The 24,685-nt window shown below is 37.7% G+C and overlaps 2 protein-coding genes and 1 long non-coding RNA gene across 3 annotated transcripts in view; 2 read left to right on the top strand and 1 right to left on the bottom strand.

The window, feature by feature from the left end:
• Positions 1-2,955: 2,955 nt before the first annotated feature.
• Positions 2,956-9,378, top strand: adad1 (adenosine deaminase domain containing 1 (testis-specific)). The gene is made up of 12 exons (XM_029513222.1): positions 2,956-3,004; positions 4,393-4,533; positions 5,009-5,179; positions 5,406-5,477; positions 5,766-5,891; positions 6,340-6,463; positions 6,750-6,920; positions 7,109-7,184; positions 7,285-7,441; positions 8,196-8,436; positions 8,692-8,824; positions 9,265-9,378. The coding sequence occupies exons 1-12, from the start codon at positions 2,956-2,958 to the stop codon at positions 9,376-9,378; spliced, it is 1,575 nt and encodes a 524-aa protein (XP_029369082.1).
• A 957-nt stretch (positions 9,379-10,335) lies between these two features.
• Positions 10,336-24,685, top strand: part of bbs12 (Bardet-Biedl syndrome 12) — a 35,138-nt gene continuing 20,788 nt past the window's right edge. Inside the window, exon 1 of the mRNA XM_029512304.1 lies at positions 10,336-10,424. The gene's annotated coding sequence lies outside the window, so the exon portion shown is untranslated. The remainder of the gene's footprint in view (positions 10,425-24,685) is intronic.
• Positions 13,198-14,890, bottom strand: LOC115049788 (uncharacterized). Its single transcript, XR_003841145.1, has 4 exons — positions 14,723-14,890; positions 14,594-14,632; positions 14,015-14,155; positions 13,198-13,908 (listed from the first exon to the last, which is right to left on the bottom strand). It is a non-coding gene; the product is annotated as an uncharacterized LOC115049788 (long non-coding RNA).

Raw genomic sequence — 24,685 nt, 5'->3', positions numbered from 1 at the left:
TAAACGACAGCGTGAACGTGACGCTGCGCTCACTAACATTGGGTTAGCTGAGACACTGGGGTTAACTGCTGAGTCTCTCTAACAAAACCAACTCACCAGCTTCACAAGTTCATTAAATACCACATTTTGTCTCGTCTGCTAAGCTAACTGGCTGTTAGCACAAGTTATTGTACAGACGTCAGCAAAATAGAACTTATGACCCTCACCAAGAAAACGAACGTATTTCTAATCTTTAACTTTTAATATAGAAACTTTTAATATTTCAATATATAGACACGATGCAAACAGAAATAGTGTTTCTGCTTATATTAGCTAACACTTTCTCATCTCCCTGCAGGCAGAAACAGGAAAGAAAAAAGCCCACACTTTTTCACTTGTCAGGGTGTGATGCGAAATAAAATGAAAGAGAAATGGTGGAAATGGAGAAAATATGACCAAAGGCCACATTTAAGAATGCATGGAAGTGGCTCAGTCAAATGCAAATGAATAGGGTCTATTCCCCATCCCTTGTTTTTCTCCAGTTATTCCATCCATCCTTTGTGTTGTCTATATTGTCTGTCTCGTTCTGTGTTTATGTCTTGCTGGGTGAAACTACAGTTTCCTCCTGATCGACCTACATGGCTGCCTTCCATCCTGTTTTCAACTCTGTCCACTGACTGCAAAATTCATCCTCTGGCTCTTCACTTCACTCTTCATGAGGTTGTTGCATACTACGATAACATCTAGGCCAACCTTAACCTTCTCTATTACAAGGTCAGTTCTTTTGTAATCTGAAGGTACCTTGTGCTCTAGGTCAGTCTGTCAGTTTTGATCAGCACCCCTTATTTCCCAGATTCAACTCTGGTTCCAGGAATTCCCCAGGAAGTCCAGTCATCCTCACCAATATAAGTTTTGCACACCTTATACTATAAAAAAGTTTGGTTTTCACTTATGATAAATCTCTAAAATGTCCACCTTTCCTGCTCTTTGGGGTGCTTTAAAAATAAAAACAGTTTTTTTTTTATTTGAGGAGTGGCAGTAAATGGGGGAGAACAGCACTGACCACAACAAAACCAGCATCACTGACAAAGGCCTTGTAGTAGTGCTGTTTATGACTCTACCCACCATGTCAACAGTCCCTCTAAAACTAAAAATAGTTTTAAAGTTGAAGTCATTTTTTTCACTTTGCAAGTACACAAATTCATCATCATGTATTCTCAATGGTTTAGCAGGGCACTAGGTCAGAAATAATGATGCAATGGTTTCACATCCTCACTTTCAGGTTACAAACACTGCTGTTAGGATTATAGTCAAATTAATAAACATATAAATGGACAACACTTGTTTTCAGGTGTTACAACTCTTACGTCTGAGCTTCAACCTGCTTGGGTCTCTCTGAGAGGAGTTTTTATCTGAACTACCTGTTCCTGTAGGTTTTTGTGCAAAACATTCAAGTTAACTGATGACTCAGAATTGGGCAAGAGGATGAAAGGTTCACATTCACATCTTTACTCCACCTCTCCAGCAAGCTGATGCTTGACATGACAATTGCTTGACAATTATTTAATGGATTGATTTTATCTCATTTATAATGTAACAAAATGAGATTTAATTATTGCCTTACCTCAGCCCTCCACACCAGTACCATGTACCATGTATCTATCATCATCTCAGAGCATGGCCTTTCTGTAAAATAAAAAAAAAAAAAACAACAAGATGACAGAGTCTAAAACTCCCTAAAAACTATCAGTATGAGTCCACAAAATAAGCCAACTCACAAGCCTTTTTTCTTTTCTTTTCTTTTTTTTTCTGTTTTTAGAAAAATGATGTTGATGGAGGGGAATTCCTCAACAACACATGCAGGGCCAATTTGTTTTTACACAGTCAAAATGCATGAAAGTTTGCAGTTAGTGAGAGTAGGAAGACTATACAGACACATCATCATTGTCATGTCACCCGGGGGGGAGTGAAAAAGGAAACCTAATTTCAATTACCACACACTTACTTTTTTCACAACATACATGAGTTTCACTGGAACAAACCTTGAGCAGAGCATGTGCATTGATCTAATAATGATTTAATTTCAATCAAAGGCACTATCTATTCACTAACTGCTGACATTGTCATAACTTTGTTAATAGTTTTTAGTATTTCATTACGCAGAGATGAAAAGACAAAACTTCCCACACACAGCACAGGAAATACACTTTCACTGTGTGAAATGTGTTTACTATTGTTTATCTACTTTCATTTCACAGATAGGGCTGTACATTTTTCTTCTGGTAAAATGAGCCAAATATGTTTGGATTTTCATAGCTGTTGTCACTTTTCTTGTGTATTACTGACATATTTGCATGTGTGGCATAAAATATTTGAAAATTAACAAAAAAGCTCTCCCTTTCGCAATAATCTGCTGCCAACTTCCTCGAGCAAAAATGGTGTGCGATATCATTTAAATCTGAGCTGCTCATCCTGCAGAAAAACCATTTATCAAGGCAGCAATCTGGCAGCACAGCCTGATTGTTAGACTGAGATCATTTTCATTTTCGTTTGCATTTATAACAATTTCATGAAATTTATTTTTTATGTTGATGTTTAGCATGAATGATTTCTGTGCTTGGCAAGTTGGCTGTAAACACAGAGTCCACAAATCGGCCGATGGGATAATATTTTTGGAAACACTCCCTACTTGTATACACAATAGTGCCACAAGTATTGGCTCACCTGCCTGGACTTGCATACGATAAGTAACATCCCATCACTTCAACTCCTCTGGGAACGCTTTAGGAGTGCGTTTATGGGAATTTTCAACCATTCTTCTGGAGGCACATTAGTGAGGTCACACACTGATGTTGGACGAGAAGGCGTGGCTCTCAGTCTCCGCTCTAAGCTATCGTCTAGAATTTCTTGTTATGGTGGTGCACCAAGAGATTTTGGACAATTCCATGCTCCCAACAGAGCAAGGTCCATAAGGACATGGAGTTTGGCGTGGATGAACTTGACCCGATAGCACACCTTCCCTTCGGTATGAATTAGAGCAGACGCTGAGAGCCAGGCCTTCTTGTTCAGCATCAGTGTGCGACCTCACAAACGTGCCTCTGGAAGAATGCTCTAAAATCCCCATGAACACATTCGTAAACCTCAGAAGAGTTGAAGGGAAGCGGCGGTCACTTCAGGTCAAATGTAAGTCAGGTCAATGGCAAGTGAGCCGCCTGTCAATCAAACGTCTCCCCACGCTCAGGCCACGCCCCCTCCCTGAAGCCGGAAGCCAGCGGTAAGTCTTAGAAATAACGTGGTTTTTGTTTAAAATCGATGTTTTTATTTAATATTGCGACTGTGGATTCACGAAAAATTTACGCCAAAAAAAAAAAAAAAAAAGTTTTGTCGACGACTTGCTTGTGTGACTTTTGCTTTTTTGTAGGGGTTAAAAACGTTTTTGTTTTTTTGTTTTTTTTTTTCCTGGAGTTGTGGCGTCCGAGAGGTCACGGTTAGCATTAGCTTTAGCATTAGCGGTAAAGGTAATGTAAAAAAATAACGCTGCTTTAACCGCGACTAAAATATGTTTGTCAATAAGTTAACATGTTTATTATATCTCTTATTGCAGCTGGCTGTGTACTGTCTGGCCCTGAATGTTTTATTGATACTAAAACAGCTGTTCAAACGCGCAGCTCAGAAGTACCACAGAAACAGGCTTTAATTGTAAAGTCGGGTTTGCACCTTTTTCTTAAAAAAACATAAAATAAATAAATACTGAGAATTACATCCTCAATGAGTGTAGGAATTATCTCAGGACTGTTGTGTCAGATTGCATCAGTTTTGGTTTGGGTCCAACACCTGCCACTGATCATGTTTAAATACATGGATCATATATTTAAGTATGATCCATAACATGCTTAAACATATTATTGATATTTTTTTTTGTCATAGTTTGCTTGTGTGATTAATTAAACAGCGCTACATTTGTACAATGTTGTAAATTTGTCCCTAATTTTGTGTTTTGTTTTGTTTTTTATTTAAATTGTAACGAGTTATGTTCTCTGCTTTCAGGACTAGTTCAAACTTTCGGGATGTTTCCTGCTGGCGGATCGTTTCAAGGCTCCAGAGGAGCCTCTTTTGCCCAAATGTTGATGAAAAATTTGCCTGTGACGTCAGAAGTGACCGAAGCATATGCGCCTTTGTCTACTCTGTCAACTTTGAATGAGGATAGAAAGGATGTCCGTGGCCAACAAAGGAAAAGTTAAGTCTTGTCTGGCGAGTTTTTAATCCCATTAGACTCCTATGGATATATATATATATATATATATATATATATATACTCCTATATATATATATATATACATATTATTTTTTTAACCATACTATGAAAAATTTGAATCTGCCTGTTATTCAATTTTCCTTCTTTCCCCAACTAAGCACCTGCTTTCAAGCAAAAAGTCTCAACTGAAACACTGATTGAAAGATACAAGTGTGGGGAAGTGCATGCTGTGTCTCTGCTCCATCAGCTAGCTCAGGTTCTGCAATTACACCTGGAAATGAAGGAGACAGTAACCACAGGTAAAGTGCCTCAGGACACACACACACACACACACACACACACATATATATATATATATATATATAAATAAATAGGTGTACCCTGTGTCAAAATTCACATATTTGTCCTGTAATTCCAGATTTTTGTAATGATTGCTGTTACAGATTTGATGTTTAATTTTTCTATTACATTTAATATTGATCAATAAGTCTATTACACAGCGGAAAGCATCTGACAAATTCTTGAAGCACATAATTCGTTTAGATCATATTTCAAAACCCCTAAATATGAAAGATAATAGATTATTTTGCATTTTTTCTTAGCTGATGATTAATGGTCTGTTGACCTAATCAAACAACTACTTGTTTAATCTCTAACATGTTACTGCAAAACAATTTTATCAGTATTTTATTTATATATATATATACATATATAAATAAAAGGTTATATTTGATCGTTTGGATTCGGTCAGTTTCTTGACTTGTGTTTTCACAGGCAATTTACCAGTGTTGTATTTTGCCTTTTGTGTGGTTATCGATGGGGTTGAGTACAAGACTGGCATGGGAATAACAAAAAAGGATGCCCGGCTCAAAGCAGCACAGTTGGCCCTGCAGGACTTGTTGCCCACTTTGGAAAATATCAACTCTGTTCGACCTGACGTAGCAGGTTTGCATCTAAAGCTCATTAAACTTTGGGTTTCTGAATTTATAGTTTTTCAATAGCATATGGTACTACATGTAGACGTTTTTGACGTGGAGTGAAAATTACTTAAGTGGCAAGCAAGAGGATGTTTTTGACCTGCTTTGAAAGGTGGTGGCTGGAAAGGTGACGCAAAAACTATTTTATTATTACTATTAAGAACATCATGCTCTCATTTCTTATCTTTCCTTAGGTGTCCCCCCACCCTTACCAGCTAGGGAGGAACCCTCCATTTCTGATACCTATCCTTCTCGAGCAGCTCATGGTAACTCTGGATTTCTCTGTGATTTTCAAAGTTACTATAATCAAATTAAAAATAAGGAGTGAATTGATTTCGCACAGTTGGATAGTTCACACAAAGGCACATGGCAGAATTCTTTCTTTGCAGCATTAAGTGAGGGCAGGAAATCTATTTGAAACTGTAATTGCTATACAGGGAATACCATACAATCACATGCCACAATACAGCATTTTTATATCTGTACATATCTTTTTCATTCAGGGTTTCAGTCCGTTCAGCCGGTAAATCTTTTGTCTATTTTTTATTGCCCAGGAAGAATGAGTTCTGTCAATCTTCAGATTCCCCATGCTGTCAGGGATCTCCTCACTAAACTGATGAACAGCCACCTCGAGTTCTCTTCCTGTGCCGCCACCACCGCGGCATTCATCATTCAGACTTGTAAGTGAGCTCTTGGATGCTTCAAAGGCCGGTCCCTGAACCATTGTACAATAGGTAATTTAATCTGCCACTACTTTTATCAGCCTAATCTCTGACTCAGTGTATTAAGTAATTTAGTGAATAAATATTGCTTTCCCCAACCCCTCTCATGTTCAGGTATTATCATAATGATGAACATTTCTACTAACTTAAATGTTATCAGGCTTTTTTGTGTCAACTGCATTTCTAAGAAAGAAAACCCCTAATGCCATGATGGGTAGGTGTAGGTGTATAGGTAGGATTTTTGTTCCTTGAGCTCAGAAATGCCATACCTCAAATCAGTGTGGTAAGAACAAAAACAGAAATGCATGCAGATAAACTTTAGGTGACATCAAATCTTTAATAGTTAGATTAGCTAAGTTTGATTTTTTTTATTTACCACTGTTGGCACTGTAATCTCTTTTTCTAGCTAGCAGATGTGAGGTGGTTGCTCTGGGTACTGGGAACTTCAATACTAAAGAGAGTGCATCATTGTGTGGACGGATTGTTCATGATTCACATGGCGTTGTAACTGCAAGAAGATCTCTGATGAGGTTAGCACAGTGGTTACAATGCCACTTCCTAAAACTAAGAAATGTATTCATGCATACCTAGATATACCAAGATAAATATATTAGACATCCGCAGATATGACTATCAGGACATGCAGTCATCTTCAATATGACATTTGCCCTTTTGAGAGAAGCTTGCATACAAATGATGGCTCTTTGGCTAAGGTGTAAATTGTTTTCCTTGATTATTCATAGATACTGTTGTTGCACATGAGCTTATATTTTAGATGTAACGTCGTAATGAGCCGTTCTCCAACTGTGTTGTTAGGTTTTTGTATCGGCACGTACTAATGTTCTTCAGCAAAACAGCCAATCTGAAGGAGAGGTCCATCTTCCAGCAGAGCAGCAGCAGTGGCCTCCTCAGCCTGAAGGACGGCATCACCCTTCACCTTTATGTGAATCAACTGCCAAAGGGTGCTGCTCAGATCCCTTCGAAGCTGTGAGTGTTTGATTATCAGCTTTGCAAATTCAATCTGCACTTTACTGATGAAATTTAGATGAAGTTCTTCTGGAAGACATGGCTCCCACATATTAATTGTTATATCAACATGATTTAGGAATTGGTGGTGAGTGAAAGACTTAATTTGAACCCCAAATACCCCCTTTTAAAACACCTTTCATTCCAAGGCGCCTGAACCCCCTCTCAATTTCGGCATGGCAAGTCAATAACGAGATCGGTCTACACCTGTCAGTGGAGGGCAAGGTAATGTGAAATTGTCCCATTTGTGGGATTTTAAATATGTCTTGTGCTAGCTGCTAGTTAAACCTCTGCATGACCAAAAACTAATATTTTTTTTTTGTAGGTCTTCTCAGTTTTCTCATCAAGCATTGATCAATCGGCCTCCAGTATAATCAGCATGTCCACCACAGACAAGATTACTCAGTGGCAGGTGCTTGGTTACCAGGGAGCGTTGCTCAGCCACTTCATTGAGCCCATTTATGTCCAAAGCATCCTCATAGGCAAGTCCTGTATCTGAAGTCATTTGACATAAATTCTCTGGCACCTTTTACCAAATATGAGACACAGCAGTTAATGTGAGTCGAACAATGGTTATATGCTATACAACATTTTACAACAGTGGTTTAATGGATGTTGGATATGAATTCATGAAGCTATGAGATTTTGAGCTACTTTGTCATGCATGAAAGGGCTCACCTTTAGCAAACAAAATCCCCAACATTAAAATAATCATAAAAAAAGTAGCTTGAGCAGGTATGAAAATATCCTACTCAAGTTTCCAAGTCAGGTTTTACAGAAGCCTGTTGTTTAATTTTCCATCAGATTCTGTCCTTTTCTCATAATCATGATGACTATCCGGCCCACATTTGCAATCAGAGGGAAACTCCAAAATTAGTTGCACTGAATTTGTATAAAAATGTACAACACCTTTTGTAAAACCAAATTAAACTGACAGTAAGATATTTGATTTTAAATGGTAAAGTGTAAATGAGCATGGTGCACGTGACCAAATATAATAGTTGTTGGCAATACATTTGAATTTTTGAATTTTCCTCCAGCAAATCCTTTTTTCCCCAAAACGATTTTAGCCTGAGCTGCCTATTAGATGGTAAAGGTTCACATTACAAAAATTAAAGCATGACCTCTTGATTTCTCAAAGCAAGATTCTAGCCAGCTTTTAAAAATAAAATGAAATAAGCAAAGTAATACACAGATATTTGTTGAAATATACCAACTTTTGATTGAATTCTACAGGGGAGTCTTGTGCCAGTAATATCCGTGGCATGGAGATATCTGTGAGTCAGCGTGTGGAAGGGGTTACCTCTCAGCTGCCCACGTTCTACTGCATGATAAGGCCTCACATAAGCCTGGTTCCTTCGGTGGCTATGAGGGGCACAGACGGCACCAATGGCCAGCTGACCTGTGGTATCAACTGGAGTGAAGGAGATAGCTCCATAGAGGTCGTGGATGGCCTGAAGGGCAAGACCATAGACGAGTATGGATGACTATGTAGAAAGTTGGTAGTGTGTTGTCTCATGAAAGCAGTTAAACAGTTGCCTTTCAGATTTAAAACCATTAAGAGTTGCTGCAGCATCAGTTGGGTATATATTTGCATATCTGAAAGCTGCAATAGAGCCACAAGGCAGCACAGCCTTGGCCATTAGTTCTCTAGTCTGTCTGCTCTGTGCTGATGTGCTTTTCTACTCTGTTTACAGCGAGCTATATGTTTAAAGTGATTGTCTTGTTGTAGATCTCCCTTTAAGAGTGGCCCTGCTCTGGCAAGCCGTTTATGCAAAGCAGCAATGCTACACCGCTTCAAGTTGGTGGCCAAAGAAACCCAGAGGCAGGATCTGCTGGCTACAAGCTCTTACAGAGAAGCCAAGGTAACATCAACAACTTCTCCACATTTGTCTAATGTAATGTATAATATAATGTTACCAAAGTGACATTTGCAGGTCTTGACACGGATCCACTGACATTAAGTTTATTTCTTCATCAAAATGAGTTCTTATATGTAGAAATGAATTGACAAACTAAAAAAATGATGTTAACGTTACATAATATTTTTGCATTATGCTTGTTTACTTACATCCTTCAGCTGTTAGCTGATAGTCTTCAAAGATAATGTACCCAAACCTACTTCCTCAGTGGCCTGCCTCACTCTGCATGTAATTCATCTGAAGTGAGCTGCAGCATATCGTCTTTGCATCATTTCACATTCAAAATCAATTCTGCCAAGTCAGTCTTACAATTACCTAAAAACTCACTCAAAAGCATTCATTGTTAATTATATTACGATTGTTTTTTTTTTCTGTCACTGAAGAGGATGGCGAAGCCATACCAGGAGGCCAAGAGCATGCTGAGAGCATACTTGCTGCAACAGGGTTTTGGTTCCTGGCTGGACAAGCTTTCGGTCAGTGATAACTTCACTATGTGAATGAAACTGCATTATTACTGGAAAAAAAACGAAACACAGGGATTAAAAGTTTTAAAGATATAAAAGTTCTTTTTTTTTTTTTTTTTCCCCTTTCCCCTGCAAGAAGCACTTGTTATAATGAGTATCTTTTATGTTTAACCCTAACCCTAAATGCAATCCCCTGCTGTGTGCCTGGCCACTACTTATTCAGGATATCAGTTTAATATCTCTCCCTGATTTAGTTTATACATATAGTTATGCTAACTATATACTATTGTATTTACTAGACTACTACACTAAAGCATATAATAGTGTTTATAACCTGCTTTAGTTATTTACATTATTTATGTTTAACATTGTTTTTTTTTTTGTTTTTTGTTTTTTGTTGTAATGAAAATTGTCATGAATCTATGGTCATGAAGTCGTGGTCTGAAGGATTGAGTCTCGCATAAAAGACCAGTGTTTTGTCCTGTTAAAGTTACTGTTTGTGCTTATCTCTTAAGGAGATATTCTTTGTTTTCCACATCAGCAATATCAGAAGTTTGATTCACTCCTTGTCTTGGAACAGTTGGCATAAAAAAATAAATGTATGCAAGATTAAAACCTGGAGTAAAGTACGTGTCATTCTATCCTGATCTGGCGTGATATAAATAAGTTTGCTTTGCTTTTTGGGATCTTTTTCTGTAACTAGTTGTTGCTTATGGCGGTCTAAATCTCATTATATTTTCTAGCTTTTAACAATATATAAAATGGGTATTACTTATTCACAGACTTCCACTGCAGAGATGCACACTTTATTATGTGAAGAATTAGTTTCTTGTCACTTGATTCAGACAAATAGACGACCCCATGTTGATGCATACTGTTGACATGCCCTCACTCTGTTATTATATACACGTACAGGAAATGCATTGGTTTCCTGTAAAGACATTGCAGCATGTTCCTTTACTCCCAATTGTAGAGCAGTCTTGTGAATGGGACGGTGTGTCTGCTTCCTACTCGTTTGCAGTAGAAGGAATTTTCAGTGCATTTAGGAAACTTGTGTCCATGGATCAAGTCTTTCAGGTGTACGTATAGCTCCAGGTTTCATACTTTATACGTTACTATTTTATGCTATATGCCTCATAGAGTGCTACCTCAAATTGTGATGCAATGCACAAAAATGTGATACCTCCTTATACTGTTTATGATTTTATGCCAGAAAATTAAAGTTGGCAATATATTTGTTGCAACACTGTTGGACTATTGATGAGGTTCTGCACCAGAGTTATTCTGATTCTGATGTTGATTTTATTGAGCAGACTTGCTTTTCCCCAGACTTTTCTTTACATTATTGTATATATTTATATATATATGTGTGTGTGAGTGAAACAGGGAAAACCTGTAAGCATGCATATGAACAAAGTCATGTTGTCTTGATCCCAGCTTTGTAGATGCTGCATGTAAATAGCTCTCCTTCCTGCTGCTGCCTGTAGTTTATTTATTTATTTATTTATTGATTTATTTATTGGTTGATTTTAAATGAACACAAGGAATTCAGATCAGATGGATAGATAAGTGGCCCAGATGCTCCCATCTGACTGTCCATTTTTAAGCTGTTACCATGTTACCTATGCCTATGCAGCAAACATCAGGCGTCCAGCTAAGACTTCTATGGCACCAGCCCATAATATTTTAGAACTGTCATACTGGCAAATTTTGAATGAATTTGTGTAGTTAAATGTCAGCTTTGCATTCTCTTTACTCTATATGTGTATACTATTCATAGATTATTGCTGTTAACAATATTAATATTAGAATAATTTCATATTATCTTAGTTTCTATGTAGGTTTTTATATACGTGAGTGAGCACTGTGCGTTGGAAATTCACAGCGATCCAAAACTGAGGGATATTTAAATTACTTTCTTAGGTCTCCCAAACAGGAGCACATTAATGTACTATAAACTATCAAAACCTTTCGTTTTTTTCTTTCTTTTTTGTCCCCAGTCACTGAGGTGATACTAGTAGGTTTAGAGATAAACAGGATATGCAACTCTCTTGATGTGGTTAAACAGTGAAAAAATTTTAGCCCATGAGCGCTTAGAAGCTGTAGCACCTATGCTGTGGTGCTGTGCAGTGAAATGCTTGTGAAATCCAAGGGACAAAATATTTAAATAAAAGTTCAACCAAACTCATCAGAATACCCATGACTATAAGACAGTGAAGAGTAGGCAAAATGACTTCCACAATGGAGGTGATGGGCAAGAACCACCTGTCAGATATGGAAAGAACCAATTAAAAACAAAAGCTGTTGTAGCTACCCTTACCATAAATCAGTCTTTCTATTTTATTTCTTGGAAATAAAAAAAAAAAAAAAAAAGAAGAAGGTATCTGGAAGCCCCGATAACAACTGCAGTAGGGATGCAGCTAGAGATCAATCTTGCTAACAATACCATGATGCAACGTAAATTACTAAATTCAAACAATGTCACCTTTTAGGCGCAAGTTCAAAACATGCAAATCAACTGTTTCGTATGGTATAATGTCTTTTTTCTTTTTTTTTTTTTGGTCAGACAGTATTTTCACAAACCAGTTTTTAAGGAGTGGCGGATAAATACAACAAAATGGAATGATACGACTAGCATAAAAACTGTGGTATTTTCTAAATATAGCTTTATTAGCAACGTCCTCGCAACATTGCAGCAACAAGTCAAGATGAGGCAAGTTTATTTAGAGCACAAGTCATACCAAGGGTGATACAGAGAAAAAATTACAGGAAGTCATATTAAATCATTGAATGAATTAAACGCTTAACAAGCGCAGTTAAAATACTTTCAGTTGTCATATGCACACCTAAATAGAACTGTTTTCAGCCTGGATTTAAACGTTGAGAGTTGAGGCCTGTCTCTCATCTTCTCAAAGTCCATGTTTAGTCCTGACTCTGGGCACCACCAGGAGACCAGTCCCCGAGGTTCTCAGTGTCCGAGATGTGTCACATGGCTCTAGCATGTCAGAGATATGTACTTTGGTGCTGGACCATGAAGAGAGCTGTTTTAAAGTCTATTCTCTGAGCGACAGGAAGGCAGTGCTGAGACCTGAGCGCTGGACTAATATGGTCGTATTTCCTGGTTCTAGTCAGGACTGTTATGTTGGATTCTAGTCAGAAATCCAACATAACATGAGTAACATCCTCTCTGATTTCTAGGGTAACAGTTAAACATGCCATCACAATGAGATGCACTACAAAAACAGTCATAAAGTGTGTAAGTTATTTATTCTTTCTGTGTGGCCCGGGGTTTGGAGGTTTGGGGACGGCTGATGCAGATTATGTTGATCTTCGGTAAACGTCATTGCATTTTTGTTCTCCGGATCAAAAAACAGCTCAAAAATGTATCATTATTTGAAGCCAGTCCAGCTTTTTCATGGCAGTAAGAGCAATTGGTGTGTAATAGAGTCATCTAGCCGAATACTCATAAAATATCATTGTCACGAAGTGTTCCAGTTGATTAGAAAGTCTGAATACCCATGATTATATTACATCGGTCCTACTATTAACTGAGGCACCGTTTCATAGGCGAATAGCAAGGTGAACCTTCCTAACGGCGAGGTACCATGGGGCTGTACAGGATCTGTATTTGTTCCAAAAATGACTTGACAGTGACTTCCGTATGACATGATTTTCCACCTTCAAACTTCTTGTGGACAGCTTGACTGGTTCATTTGCCCTTAACATGGAGGAAATGCAGCCACCCACAGAGGTAACACATTTATTTTTCACCCACATTAATTTCACATCACTGCTAAACAGGGAAAATTTTGCTCTAAGGCAAAATCTCTGTTGTTAGATATATTTCATGGGTTAGAACACATAACCTGCTGAGGACAGGATTGAGGTTTTCTTCAATCTGTAGATGTTTCGAATGACAATACATAAACTCTTTGAGATTCCGTTTATTAAGTTATACATTCAAGTTTATAGCACCGGTATACAGCATATTAAATAAAGAATAAATATATAAATAGAAATTTAGAGCTATAAAGAGCTTACAGCATTGCTTGAGATGGGAAACTTTTTAAATACATTTCACAGCAGTTTCTTAAAGAAATGAAGAAATAGAGAATACATAAAAACACTTGCATAAATAAAAGGTTACATTGTTCTGTAGTAAAAATAAAAAACAAAACATTCACTTTAAGTCGTTACCATATCTCATTGTCAGTAACATGGGTATAAAATGTAAGTATTGTAGAGCAGTGTTCATACTCATAGCTTTACAGAAGAACAACGATATGCCTTGACGCACTCCATTCAACATGCAACAATGTTGCTCAATTACATAAAATCCTTAAAACATCCGTCTGCCTCAGAATCAATGGCTGGAAATTTCACTTGCCAGATGATGTCTCGCTATGTGCAGCATACAGCTATCGCTCTTGACTTTCAGCTTTTCAGTTGGGATTCAGTAGTGGATTTCACTAATTGAAGTAAACTTTCCATGTTGTCCAGAAACTCAGGGAATGGAACTTGAGGCCATTTATGACAGTCACATTCACTTTTGGTTGTTGGAGTCTAGGAAGAAAATAGTAAGTCAGTTTTGCAGATTTTTTGTTGTAATACTCATTTTTTGTTAATCATTGGTTCTTGATTTAGAAACAGAATAGGGAGAAATACTCACAGGTCGGTTTCCTAGACTGTTGATCTTGCGATCCATAAATTCAACTGCATCGTCTACATAAGCAATCTCGCCCTCACATTCAAATTGGACTACTCCAAGTTCTGCTTTGACGCACTCCAGTGCCTCAGCAATGCAAATTTTCTGTGTACAAGAGACGGAAGATGTTTTAGTTTTCTACTCCCTGGCTGAGGGAGACTTGTGGCCATATGCAGATAATTCAGCGGAAGCTGTCATGGCTGTTCGAAGTATCAACACCTGTCAATCTCATTTCCTGTACTAGAGGGCTTCTATATGTGGTTTTTAAAAACTAAACCCTAAAGCTTGAGCTTCTTGGATGCTGAGGAGAACCCCTCACGTCTGTTTTAATTCTGACAATGTTTTAAACAAATTAGTCTGTCATCGTCATCATATTTGGTACATAATGTGTATATATATATATATACTGTATCATACATATGCATTCATATGTAGTTGCTTAGGTGTTTGGTAATGTATCATATTTTAGACAACAGTTCATCTGAAACGTCAAAAATAAAATAAAAAATATATATAAATAAAAAAAAAAAAAACTCCTCTTACCTTCACATTTTTTGGACCATAGAAGGTGGAATTTGATTTCTGTATTAACAGAAGAAATATTAGTCTCTATAAGAAAATAACAGAATCTTGACAAACTGATGGAAAAGTATTTGTCTTGAAATGACTTACACATTTGACATCATCCCGCATGAACTCGATTTTTGCGTCCTTATCAGAAAGAGATTTAGAGGCTTGAAGAAAACAAAATATAGCAGCAGTCCATAAGGCAACCCTTAAAAATTGCTCCATGCTCAGCTTGAAGTCTTGTCAGTGTGTCAAGCAGGTTGTAAAGTAGGGTTGTATGATTCGTTTACCTATCGTCTCTGCTGCATTGAATTTATATAGCTGTGAAGTGGAAAGGGTGGGCAGAATTTGTTGTATCATCTAATGCTTACAGCAATGTTTTCCTTTTGATGACTGGAATTTTTTTTTTTGTGATGCTACTACACCATGAAAAAATCCCTCAAGTGGCCTATAGAAGCACAGCATTCAACTTTTGGCTCTTGTGAAAGTAGGTTGTCTGTCCCTGGTTAGGTGCAAAGGTTTTATCTTCTCTTTTGCCTGCCGTTTGAGCTCTGCGTGTGTTAATGTTTTTCATGAAATAAATTTTTGAATACTTGGCAAAAGGAAAAATAAATATATATAAAATGGCCACAACATAATTACTGTCCTCCTAAGATTGTCATTGAGATATAGCAGAGCTCAATCGAAGAAAAACCTTTCTCTTTGCATCAGTTCGGTTCTCCATGTTGGTCTTTTTTATTTAATCAAATTTCACTTATGATCAGTGGAGCAGTCTCAAACAACTCACTTAACATGAAGGAATGAACTCTTTGGGCGCCAATATGGAGATATTCACAATGAGACTGGCACAGCAGCCTTAATTATTTCACTTATTTTTACTGAAGACACAGTACGCAGCATAGATGTACACCATCTCTGAACAAGGGTTAGGGTTAGTAAATTAGTTTTTGTAAATGTAATGTTGCAAAGATGAGTATGCCATTGATTCAGTCTGGGTAATATGAGGTAATATGTTAGTGCTTAGCTTGAACTAAGTACTTTTAAATGCTCTTCTGACCCCTCTTGGCATCTAGTGTATACACTTCAGTACTTGAGTAACACATTTCCCATGGTGTTTGGGGGGGAGGGGGACAGGGTTACTGCTTGACTTCTATGAAAAATTCCCCACAGGTGCTCAATAGATTTGACGTCTTGCTGTTGACATGTGTGGTCACTTTCAGCTGTTGCACTGAAGTGGTGGGGGGGGGGGGTGCATTGCCACGTTGAAAAAGTGTACTAATGGTCGCTCTTCTTCGGGATTTGGAACGAATCTGTAATTTCATGATGCCATTAGTGAAGTACAGTCCCTGACTCATTCATGCCTTTGTAAGAGCTATCACTACCTGCCTTACTTTACTGTAGGAACTATGCCCCTTTCACTGTACTTCCCCTTATTGTGATGCCATACCTGTTTGGCGTAATCAGAGCCGAGAATACAAAAATCCTGTTTCATCACGCCAGAGAACTGGATTCTGCAATCTTTTCCCTTGATATAATCCTGTTTCTCAATCCCCTTCATGTTGTCATTGTTAGTAGCATGTGTGAGTAGGTTTGGCACTGCTTTGTCAGCCAGTTCCTCCTGTCTGGGATGTTTGCCCCTCGTAAGCACATTTTATAGACTTATTTTCAAGGCACACTGTTTTTGCAACATGATTGTTCGATATTTCGACCCCCCCACCCCACAAAAAAAAAGATCTGTTTAATATTGACATATTACGTCATATTGATCAATAATTATATGAAGTATAAACCCCTTTGACCCTCTAGTTCAACTTTAAGTACTTTATTACCATCGGCATTAAGAATGAAAAGGGATGAAAAAGGATGTTTCTGCCAGTTACATTTTAAAAGATTGAATAGATAAATGGAAAGGAAAAAGAAACCAGCTGAATATTAGAATAAGAATACCCTCTATGTATGTATGTTAGTATTGCTTGTTCAACTGCATGCTGAATGACAGTGGTTTCTGTTTAAGTTTACCAACATAGTTCTTAACTGCGCAACCATGAGTCATTACTACTACTTGTCTTTCCACACGCTCTTGTTCCTCAAATCATTGGATTTCCACCACCGCAGCCTGTCCCACTAATCCTGTTCTCACTGCACATGACATTAGGATTCACTTAGAGTTTATTTATGGAAAAAGCTAGATCACACCTACTTTTGGATAGTTGCCAAATTTGTAATTCGAAATGTTCTTTTTCTGGTCATAGTCAGAGGTTGTTTCATTCAGACAGACAGACGGAGATAAACGCGAGTTATGACTCGCACAGCTTGTGTTCCTTCCGTGCAAATGATGGTCGAGTATGTGTCCTACATCAGCTATGCATTTACTGTGGTTTAGGAGGAATTAATTGATTGTATATATATCAGTGTCAGCCATCCATTCATTCTTGACTTATCTAGACTGTTTATCCTTCAGGGCTGCTGAGCATGTCGAGACATACTTTGACAAAACTGAGGCTGAAACCAGTTTGTAGTCATTGATGTCTTGGATGACTTTGGACTGTAGGAGGAAGCTGGAGAGAACCCATGCTAACAGGGTGAACATGCAAACTCCACCCTCTTGCGGTGAAGCAATGGCACCAACCACTGCTCCACCGCGCCGTCCCCTGTCTCAGACAGCGTCACTGATATCGTTAGTCTATTTATAGGATGTTGAAATCAAAGGTGCCAGAATTGCATCACTAACGCAGAGGTCGATTATCAGTCATCAGAGACGCCTTTATGCTGCCCAGTAACTAATGTGAATATGGTTTTACCTTTTTGATCATTTTATCAGTAAATACATATCAAAGAACAGCACGGTAACTTGCGTTTAACGTTGCTAATTTTTGTCAGATGATGTTCAGGTTGTATATATAACCAGGAATATGTATATAAACTGGGAATTACTCCTGATAGTGTTATTGGCGTTTCAGTTGCCATTCTATAATTGTTCCTTTGTCTTACAACAGAAACAATAAAACGTGCATATAAAAGGGAACAGCAAAATTGGGAATTCAGCTGTATAAGTAAAATAAAATCGTAGATCTGCATACAGACTAGGAGAAAATGGATAAAGGTGATACCTCTGATGTGGTCCAGCAATATGAAGGCTTTGACTTTGTCTTTTTAATCGGAAAAGTTAATGTTGTGTTGAGCATCTGTAGTCAGATGCCCCATGCAAATTCAGTATCTTTGGCTGCGTCCCTTCAACCTGTTACTCCAGACATAAGACATCACACCACTTTGTGTTCTTACTGAATGTAAATATGAGCTGCAAATTGCTTGAACACACAAGCTATCTTTTGTTTCTGAAGATATGAAGTCTCCTTAAATGAAAGTCGTCACACAGGTTCAGGGCTGAAGATCATCAAGACCATTGTTTCTAGCTTTAAGATTTGTTAAACAGCTTGCCCCCTCTGATGCTATCGAGATGCAGATAATCAAATTTATTCTTACTAAGGGCCATCTCATGAAGTGGAAATACATTCTTACTTGAAGACAAAAACACGAATCACAGTTGTAATAGTTAACATTTTATTAGCAAATTTTCACTTACAATGCGATTTTGGTACATCAATTATATATTAAATAAATAAATATATAAATAATTTGAGAACTTGTTTCAGTGTTTTTCAATAGTTTTTCAACGAGACATCACATTTTAGTGCAGTGTGTTATCTTAAATAATGATAAAGTAAAAGAAACATCTATAAGTTCAGAGTAGATTAGCAGTTCTCGCTGTTGAGTTGTTGAAGGAAGGTTTCGAAGGACTGCACAAAGTTTTCAAATGATGTCTTCTCCCAGTTGCATCCAGTTGGTGCAGCCTGTGCATGAGGAGAGAAAGCTGGTTTACTACTGGATCTTATATTTTGAGTGAAGAACTTAAAATGCCCAATTTATAAATAAACATAACATTGTGAATACTTACAGTTGGAGAGCTCTCTAGATACTCATCGGTGAATTCCAAAGCACCTATGAACTGTAAAGGTCGGTCTTTGTCTCCTGTACATGAAGAGGAGGATCGGTTTAGCTCCTTCACGAACTCAGTCATGGCAGCATCATAGCATTGTTTCTGAAAAAGACAAAAAAAGATCCTCATGGTCACACTTTGTCCAATTAGGACAGTCAACAAAAATTACAAAAAGCAACTGAAAAGTTGAATCAAATTCAGGCAAAATTGGCAAAATTTCTTAAAATAGATATTTAAGAAAGTGGTTCAAATGTAATGTTTAGCAGTTTTAGCAGGAGGACAGTCTGAGTGGGCTTAAACACAGTGGTGAACTTTTTCTTGTTAAAGCAGCATCAACATCCTGAATGAGCATAATCAGCAAAAATCACTTACCATCACGTTTTTAGGAGCAGTGAATTTCAGATGTCCCTGCAAGGAAACAGAGAAAAAGACATTCAGTTTTATGACTTACTTTGAATATAAACATGTCCAGTCGGTTAATGTTAGTAGGACTGCTGTACATTTCCTCTGATGATATAACTTACACATGAGACATCCCTGGAGAGACCCTTGAGGTCCAGGTCAATCAAGTTGTAGCATTTTTCTGCTTCACTGGTTCCATTCTTGAGAGGCATTGCTTGAAGGAAGCCTAGAAGGCAAAACATCCAAAGGGCCAGTTTGAAAAGCTGCTCCATAGTAAGGCTTGGCTTGAGTTTCCTTTTCAGGTGCTCAGTTGTTCTGTTTATCAGTGGTTAGTGATGCTATCTTGTGCGACTGGGCATTTTATAGCAGCCATCAAATGAGTGGGTTTGTCAAGGTATGTCAACATGTAGAGGCAACTTATTTTTTCCTATTAATCATGTTGCATTTTCCCCTTTAAAAACAACTTGGTTAAAAAAAAAAAAAAAAAAAAAAAAACCCATGCACAACGACCAGGTGGGCAGAAACAGAGGTTAACTCGAGAGGGGAAAAAAAAAGAGGACGGTCCACATTTTCAATATATCTCATTTTTAAACTCCCCTTTTTATTGCCACATATCAGTAGTTGGATAAAAACCTCACAGTACTATAGCGCATTTGTTTGGTTGATGTTTTGCTCTTTATTGATGTTTCGATCTCTTCCTCTGTTCAGAGAAAGCTGTTAGTGTTTCTTCCTGTTCAACTTGAAAAGTGGTTTGCATGACCACACTTCAGCAGCAGTTGTTCCTTTATGCTTTATAAGCCTGGTACAGCATCTGATTTAAAACTTTGACATTGCTTACTAATTGGTCACTAAGAAATTGCATTATAGGTGATTTGGGACATAAATACTGCAAATAAAAAAAAAAACAAAACAATTTTGAAGACAAAAACATAACATAAAATGAATATTTCTTTCTTTCTTTTTCTGGAAAGAAATGCATGTTTTTTTAAGACAGCATTAGCAATAAAAATGGGAAGATATCTTGGGATTTATTTATTTATTTATTTTCTTTTAAATTTGTTTTGGCCAGCTCAGTACACGAGTTCCTGAAGCTGTCATTTCACAAACTCGCCAGAAATTAATGAAGGTTTTCTCTTCAAGCCCACACTCTATTGGGGATTCCCCACGAGAATCCCATTTTAAAAAAGGTAGCGCTACCAGATCGTTAATCACATCTTTCAGCTTCTCCATTGTCATTGTCTGTTGCACTGCCTAGTGTGGTTTTCTGGTTAGGCTTCAAGTTTGAGGTTTCTTCAGGAGTTACCAGTTGTAATAATGAATGTGACTGGATTTTGACGTGAATGCAGAGGGTGGGGAAATTTCTATCCATGGAATATGTTGCTGTGGGGCATCCCTACTGTTTCCATGTGTTTATATGAAGTCCTTGCCCACACTAATTTATATATTATGGTGTCTCCCCTTTAAACTGGAATTCATCAGGAAAGTGTGATTTCTGTCTAAGAAGTGAAATTTAGATTTTTTTTTTCTTGATAAGCAAAGAATGTCCTGAACCAAAGTTTGTGTGTTTTGTGATCTGTGTATTGTTGCCAAAAAAAAAAAAAAAGATTGTTGGGGCAAGATTTAAAAGCAAGGATTTGAGTCAGCTTTATCATTTCCTGTTTTTGTGTGCCTTTCAGTGAGAAACTTTTTTTAATGTTTGATCATAATTTGAAGGAAACTAACATAAAGGGTTTTATTGTTTGCTCCTGTGTTGTGAAAAACAATTTCACCATTCTTTGTACCTCTGTTTGTGCATCTTTTTTGCCAGTTGCAGTTGGAGACAAAATCCTCACCACGTCACTTCCACTTCCACTTTCCACTCCCCACTATCTCTGATTTGTATGATTTCTCTAGGTATTGCCCCAATAGCTTAAGAATCATCATTGTATCAGTGCACAACACCCCACATGATATGAGCGTGTAGGCCAGATAGATTTTTATAATTGTGCGACATTGGAGATGATGATGATGACACAAACCACTTGCAGCCCTTTCCTGTTCCCTGTATTACTTTCTTGGCATACACTCAAAAGCCTTAAGAGAGGACTGAGTCAGCTTTGCCAAAAGCATGCAAACACCCACAGGGCATGGCGTATATATCATGCTGTCCATTTTTGGGAACTTCCTCCTTCTATATGACTTATTCTGTAACTTTCGAAGTGAAAGCTGCAGGTTTTCACACATCAGAATTTTATCTTTTTTTAATTGATATGTAATGTTAGTTATTATTTTTTGAGGAAACTGCTGATCATTGTTTTGAGGAATTAATTGGTTATTTAGTATTTGGGCTTCACACAGTTTTCAATAGTTCGAGCTGGTTTATTATTATTTGTATTTTCTGCCAATATTCACTTGACCATGGCAGAAGATATATCAACTCACTGATATAGTATCAGTCAATTGATGAATAAAAATAGTTGTAGTCGTACTTTGATTTCAGCTTGATTTTAACTAGGTTAATGACAGGTTACCTTGCACTGTTGGATTCCGCATGTTTCCGAACCTATAACACTTTCTGCGTGGATGGTGTCCACGCAGAAAGGTTGGTTACCCACTGACCAGAAAATGCACTTAATCCTGACTAATCAACGTCACAGCTCTCACTTTATGAAAGGGAAATAAAAAGTTTGGTTTCTGTGATAGTAATGATGTCAGTGGAGACACTGGAGGTGTGGTTACCACAGGCCACCACAGCATAGTATAACAGTCAGGTAGTGGCTTTGCAGAGGTGCCTGTGCTGCATGTATAGATCCTGAAAAAGTGATTTTGGTTTTTGGTTTTTTTTCCCCCTCCCCTCTCCTGCACGTTACTCACAGGATTCCCTCACTGAAGGAGAATGCACTTTACCAATTCAAAAGTTTACATAGATTATTTTCTCTCGTTCATAAATTGTAATTTTTTAATGAAAATAAAATCAGGGCTGTTGTGACGATCAACCGTGTAAACACTGGAAAAAAAAAAAAAAAAACAAGTCTTTAACCTTTTGTGATTACCTAAATGCAGAAAATAAGAATGCCCTTCACATAGTTGGCTTCTATTCAGTGTTTTACCATGAACAGATAAAATATAATATAATATAAAACAAATAAAAGTTGTGTATCATTATCCAAACTGTCAGATATGGTCTGTAGAAATTTTGAACAAAACAAATCTGATTGTAATCACTGCATAGTTTGGCTCCGTCAGTGGGGCTTTTTACAGTTGTGGAATGGATTGTAGTTGTGATTATGTGCGTTTTGAAGTTGGACAGGGTCCATAAGTCTTCATCAGTTAGTGTAGATATTCACAAGATAAAATGTTTTATGGCTTACAGGTTGGAATGATTTCTTCCAACCAAGTCCCCACGATAGTTTGTGGAGTCCATCTAAAATCAATACTAATATGCCCATATTGAAATAGTATGTTTGTTACAGTCACTGTTGTCACGCTCACTATTACAAGAGCCTGTTTTCTGTGCTGCAGCACATGAAATATGAAATTAAATGAAAGATTAGGCATTAAAACTAAATCAAAAATCTGACTAGTTTTATATTGATATAGAAAGAAATGCTTGGCAGATAAAGACACATCCCAAGAGTTTGGGATGCCTAAAGAATCTAGACGGATAGACATGAAATTCAACAAAAACCATATGTAATATTTTTGTGGGAAACGCTGACTTGCTGAAGTCTTAGACCCAAATATACGAGCAGATGATTTACATCTTCCTCACTGTAGCCGCCTTCACCTCTTCTTCCTTGTAGTGGCTTCTCTCTGCCTTTATTTTGGCGTTCAGGAAATGAAGTGAGCTCGAGATCGGCGCGATTGACCGTTTTCATCTTGAACAACGCTTTGGTTTCTAGCTAGTTGAGATCGTTTAGGCATCTGATGAGGAGGGCCTCCTGAGTGCCTCCCTTTGGAGACTTTCCAGGCAAAGCCTCCAAAGGGGAACCTTGGCAGGAACTGGAAAGGTTTACTGGGGACAAAGATTTTTGAAACAGCTACCACCTCAATCTGGACACGGATAAGTGGAATAGAATCGATGGATGGATAGAAAAGTGTGATGTTACATTTGAACATCTGTTCTGCAGGCGCGATGTTAAGGGCTAAATCTCATACACAGTCTCATACAAAACAGGTGTGAGTACTGTAGAAGGTGTAACATGTTAAAGGCCTGTAAAGAATTGACAGCAGAGCAGAGTGTAAGACACAAATGGATATCATCGTTTGTGAGCATGAATCCAACCATGATTACGAGCCAGTGTCAAAGAAGTTTTACTTTAAGATTAAAACTTGTAGTCAGTGGACTTCAGACATACTTGTACATTCTGTATCTGTATCAAGAAAAAAAAAAAAAAAAAAACCCAACAAAATCAGCCCACATTCATTTCTATGATGTCACACTTATTTTGTTAACTTTAATTGACATTTTGTAGAGCCAAAATTTCCAAATTTGGATGACAGGCTGAAGCAGGGATGGACTACTTTCATTGACCTTTTTCAAACCTTGATTTCTCTGATGCATTTCACACATATTACACATTTTCTGGAAAAACCCTTTGCTTGACAATACACTACTACACACAACAGGAGGTTCACAAACGTGTGTGGTTGATGGCTGGCCCATGAATATGTTTTGCCTGACACACAGCTGTGTACTCATCTGCGCACCACCGCAGTTTGGTTGGGCTGCACACTCGTTTCAGCTGTAAAGGAGGCTTTTCTACATTGCAGTGCACAACTTTGGCTAGAGCGTTATACCTCAGCACGATCAAAGAAAAACTAGTTTTGCAAGTCAGTGTTTTTCTTTTGTTCTGACTTTCTTAACGGCCCTTTTATCACAATGAGATATTAACTCATTGTTTAAAGTAAATTACTTTAGGGATATAAACAAAACTGATTTGCAGACAAATTATAAATGGAAAAACATTCCTTTAATTATTTCTCAGCTAAAAACCACAACATGTGTTTCTGCAAAACAGAAACTATGCAATGGATGCACAACACAAACACATTTTAATATACTGTATAAAAGCTGCAAAATACATTATCTGACAAATTTAAGGAAAAATGCTGCCACGCTTCCAATTTGAAACTGGTCTGCACATCCACGATTTAAAAAATGAGTTGCTGCCATGTCTCTTGTTCTACCTGAACCAATAACTGACAGTTATGTATTTAAGTGAAGATGAGTAAGTAAACTCAAAAGCAGATAATCCCCTGTACTCTGTAAAGAGAGTGTTGTGCAGGGCATCTGCGGCGTCGTGGGAAGTGTTCGCCCCTTACGTTGGAGGAAAAAAGGGTTCTCATCAGCGTTATTGGTTCTGTTTCAGCCAGTGTCACTTTGCAGCATGTCACTCCCCGCTCTCTCTCTCTCTCTCTCTCTCTCTCTCGCTCTCTCTGTCTTTGTCCCTCATTTCCAGTCAGAGTTATTATTCTTTGGTATACATTTTTAATTGCCTCACAATGCTTTGTTTCATCTCCATTTGTTATTATAATGTCAGCTTGATATTGGTAAGATTCTCCACAGCGATTCAGGGACAGTAAAAATCTGATACATTGAATAGAGCTAACTGGTTGTCTGACGTTTGAGATGGATAACTGAGAGCTGGTTTAGCTGGTTTAACCTTCAAGCTGCAGAATTGGTTTAA

This window comes from Echeneis naucrates, chromosome 10 (genome assembly GCF_900963305.1).
Source record: "Echeneis naucrates chromosome 10, fEcheNa1.1, whole genome shotgun sequence".
NCBI classification, from domain to species: Eukaryota; Metazoa; Chordata; class Actinopteri; order Carangiformes; family Echeneidae; genus Echeneis; species Echeneis naucrates.
Note: the sequence above shows the minus strand (reverse complement) of the source record. Positions and strands in the feature narration are given on the sequence as shown.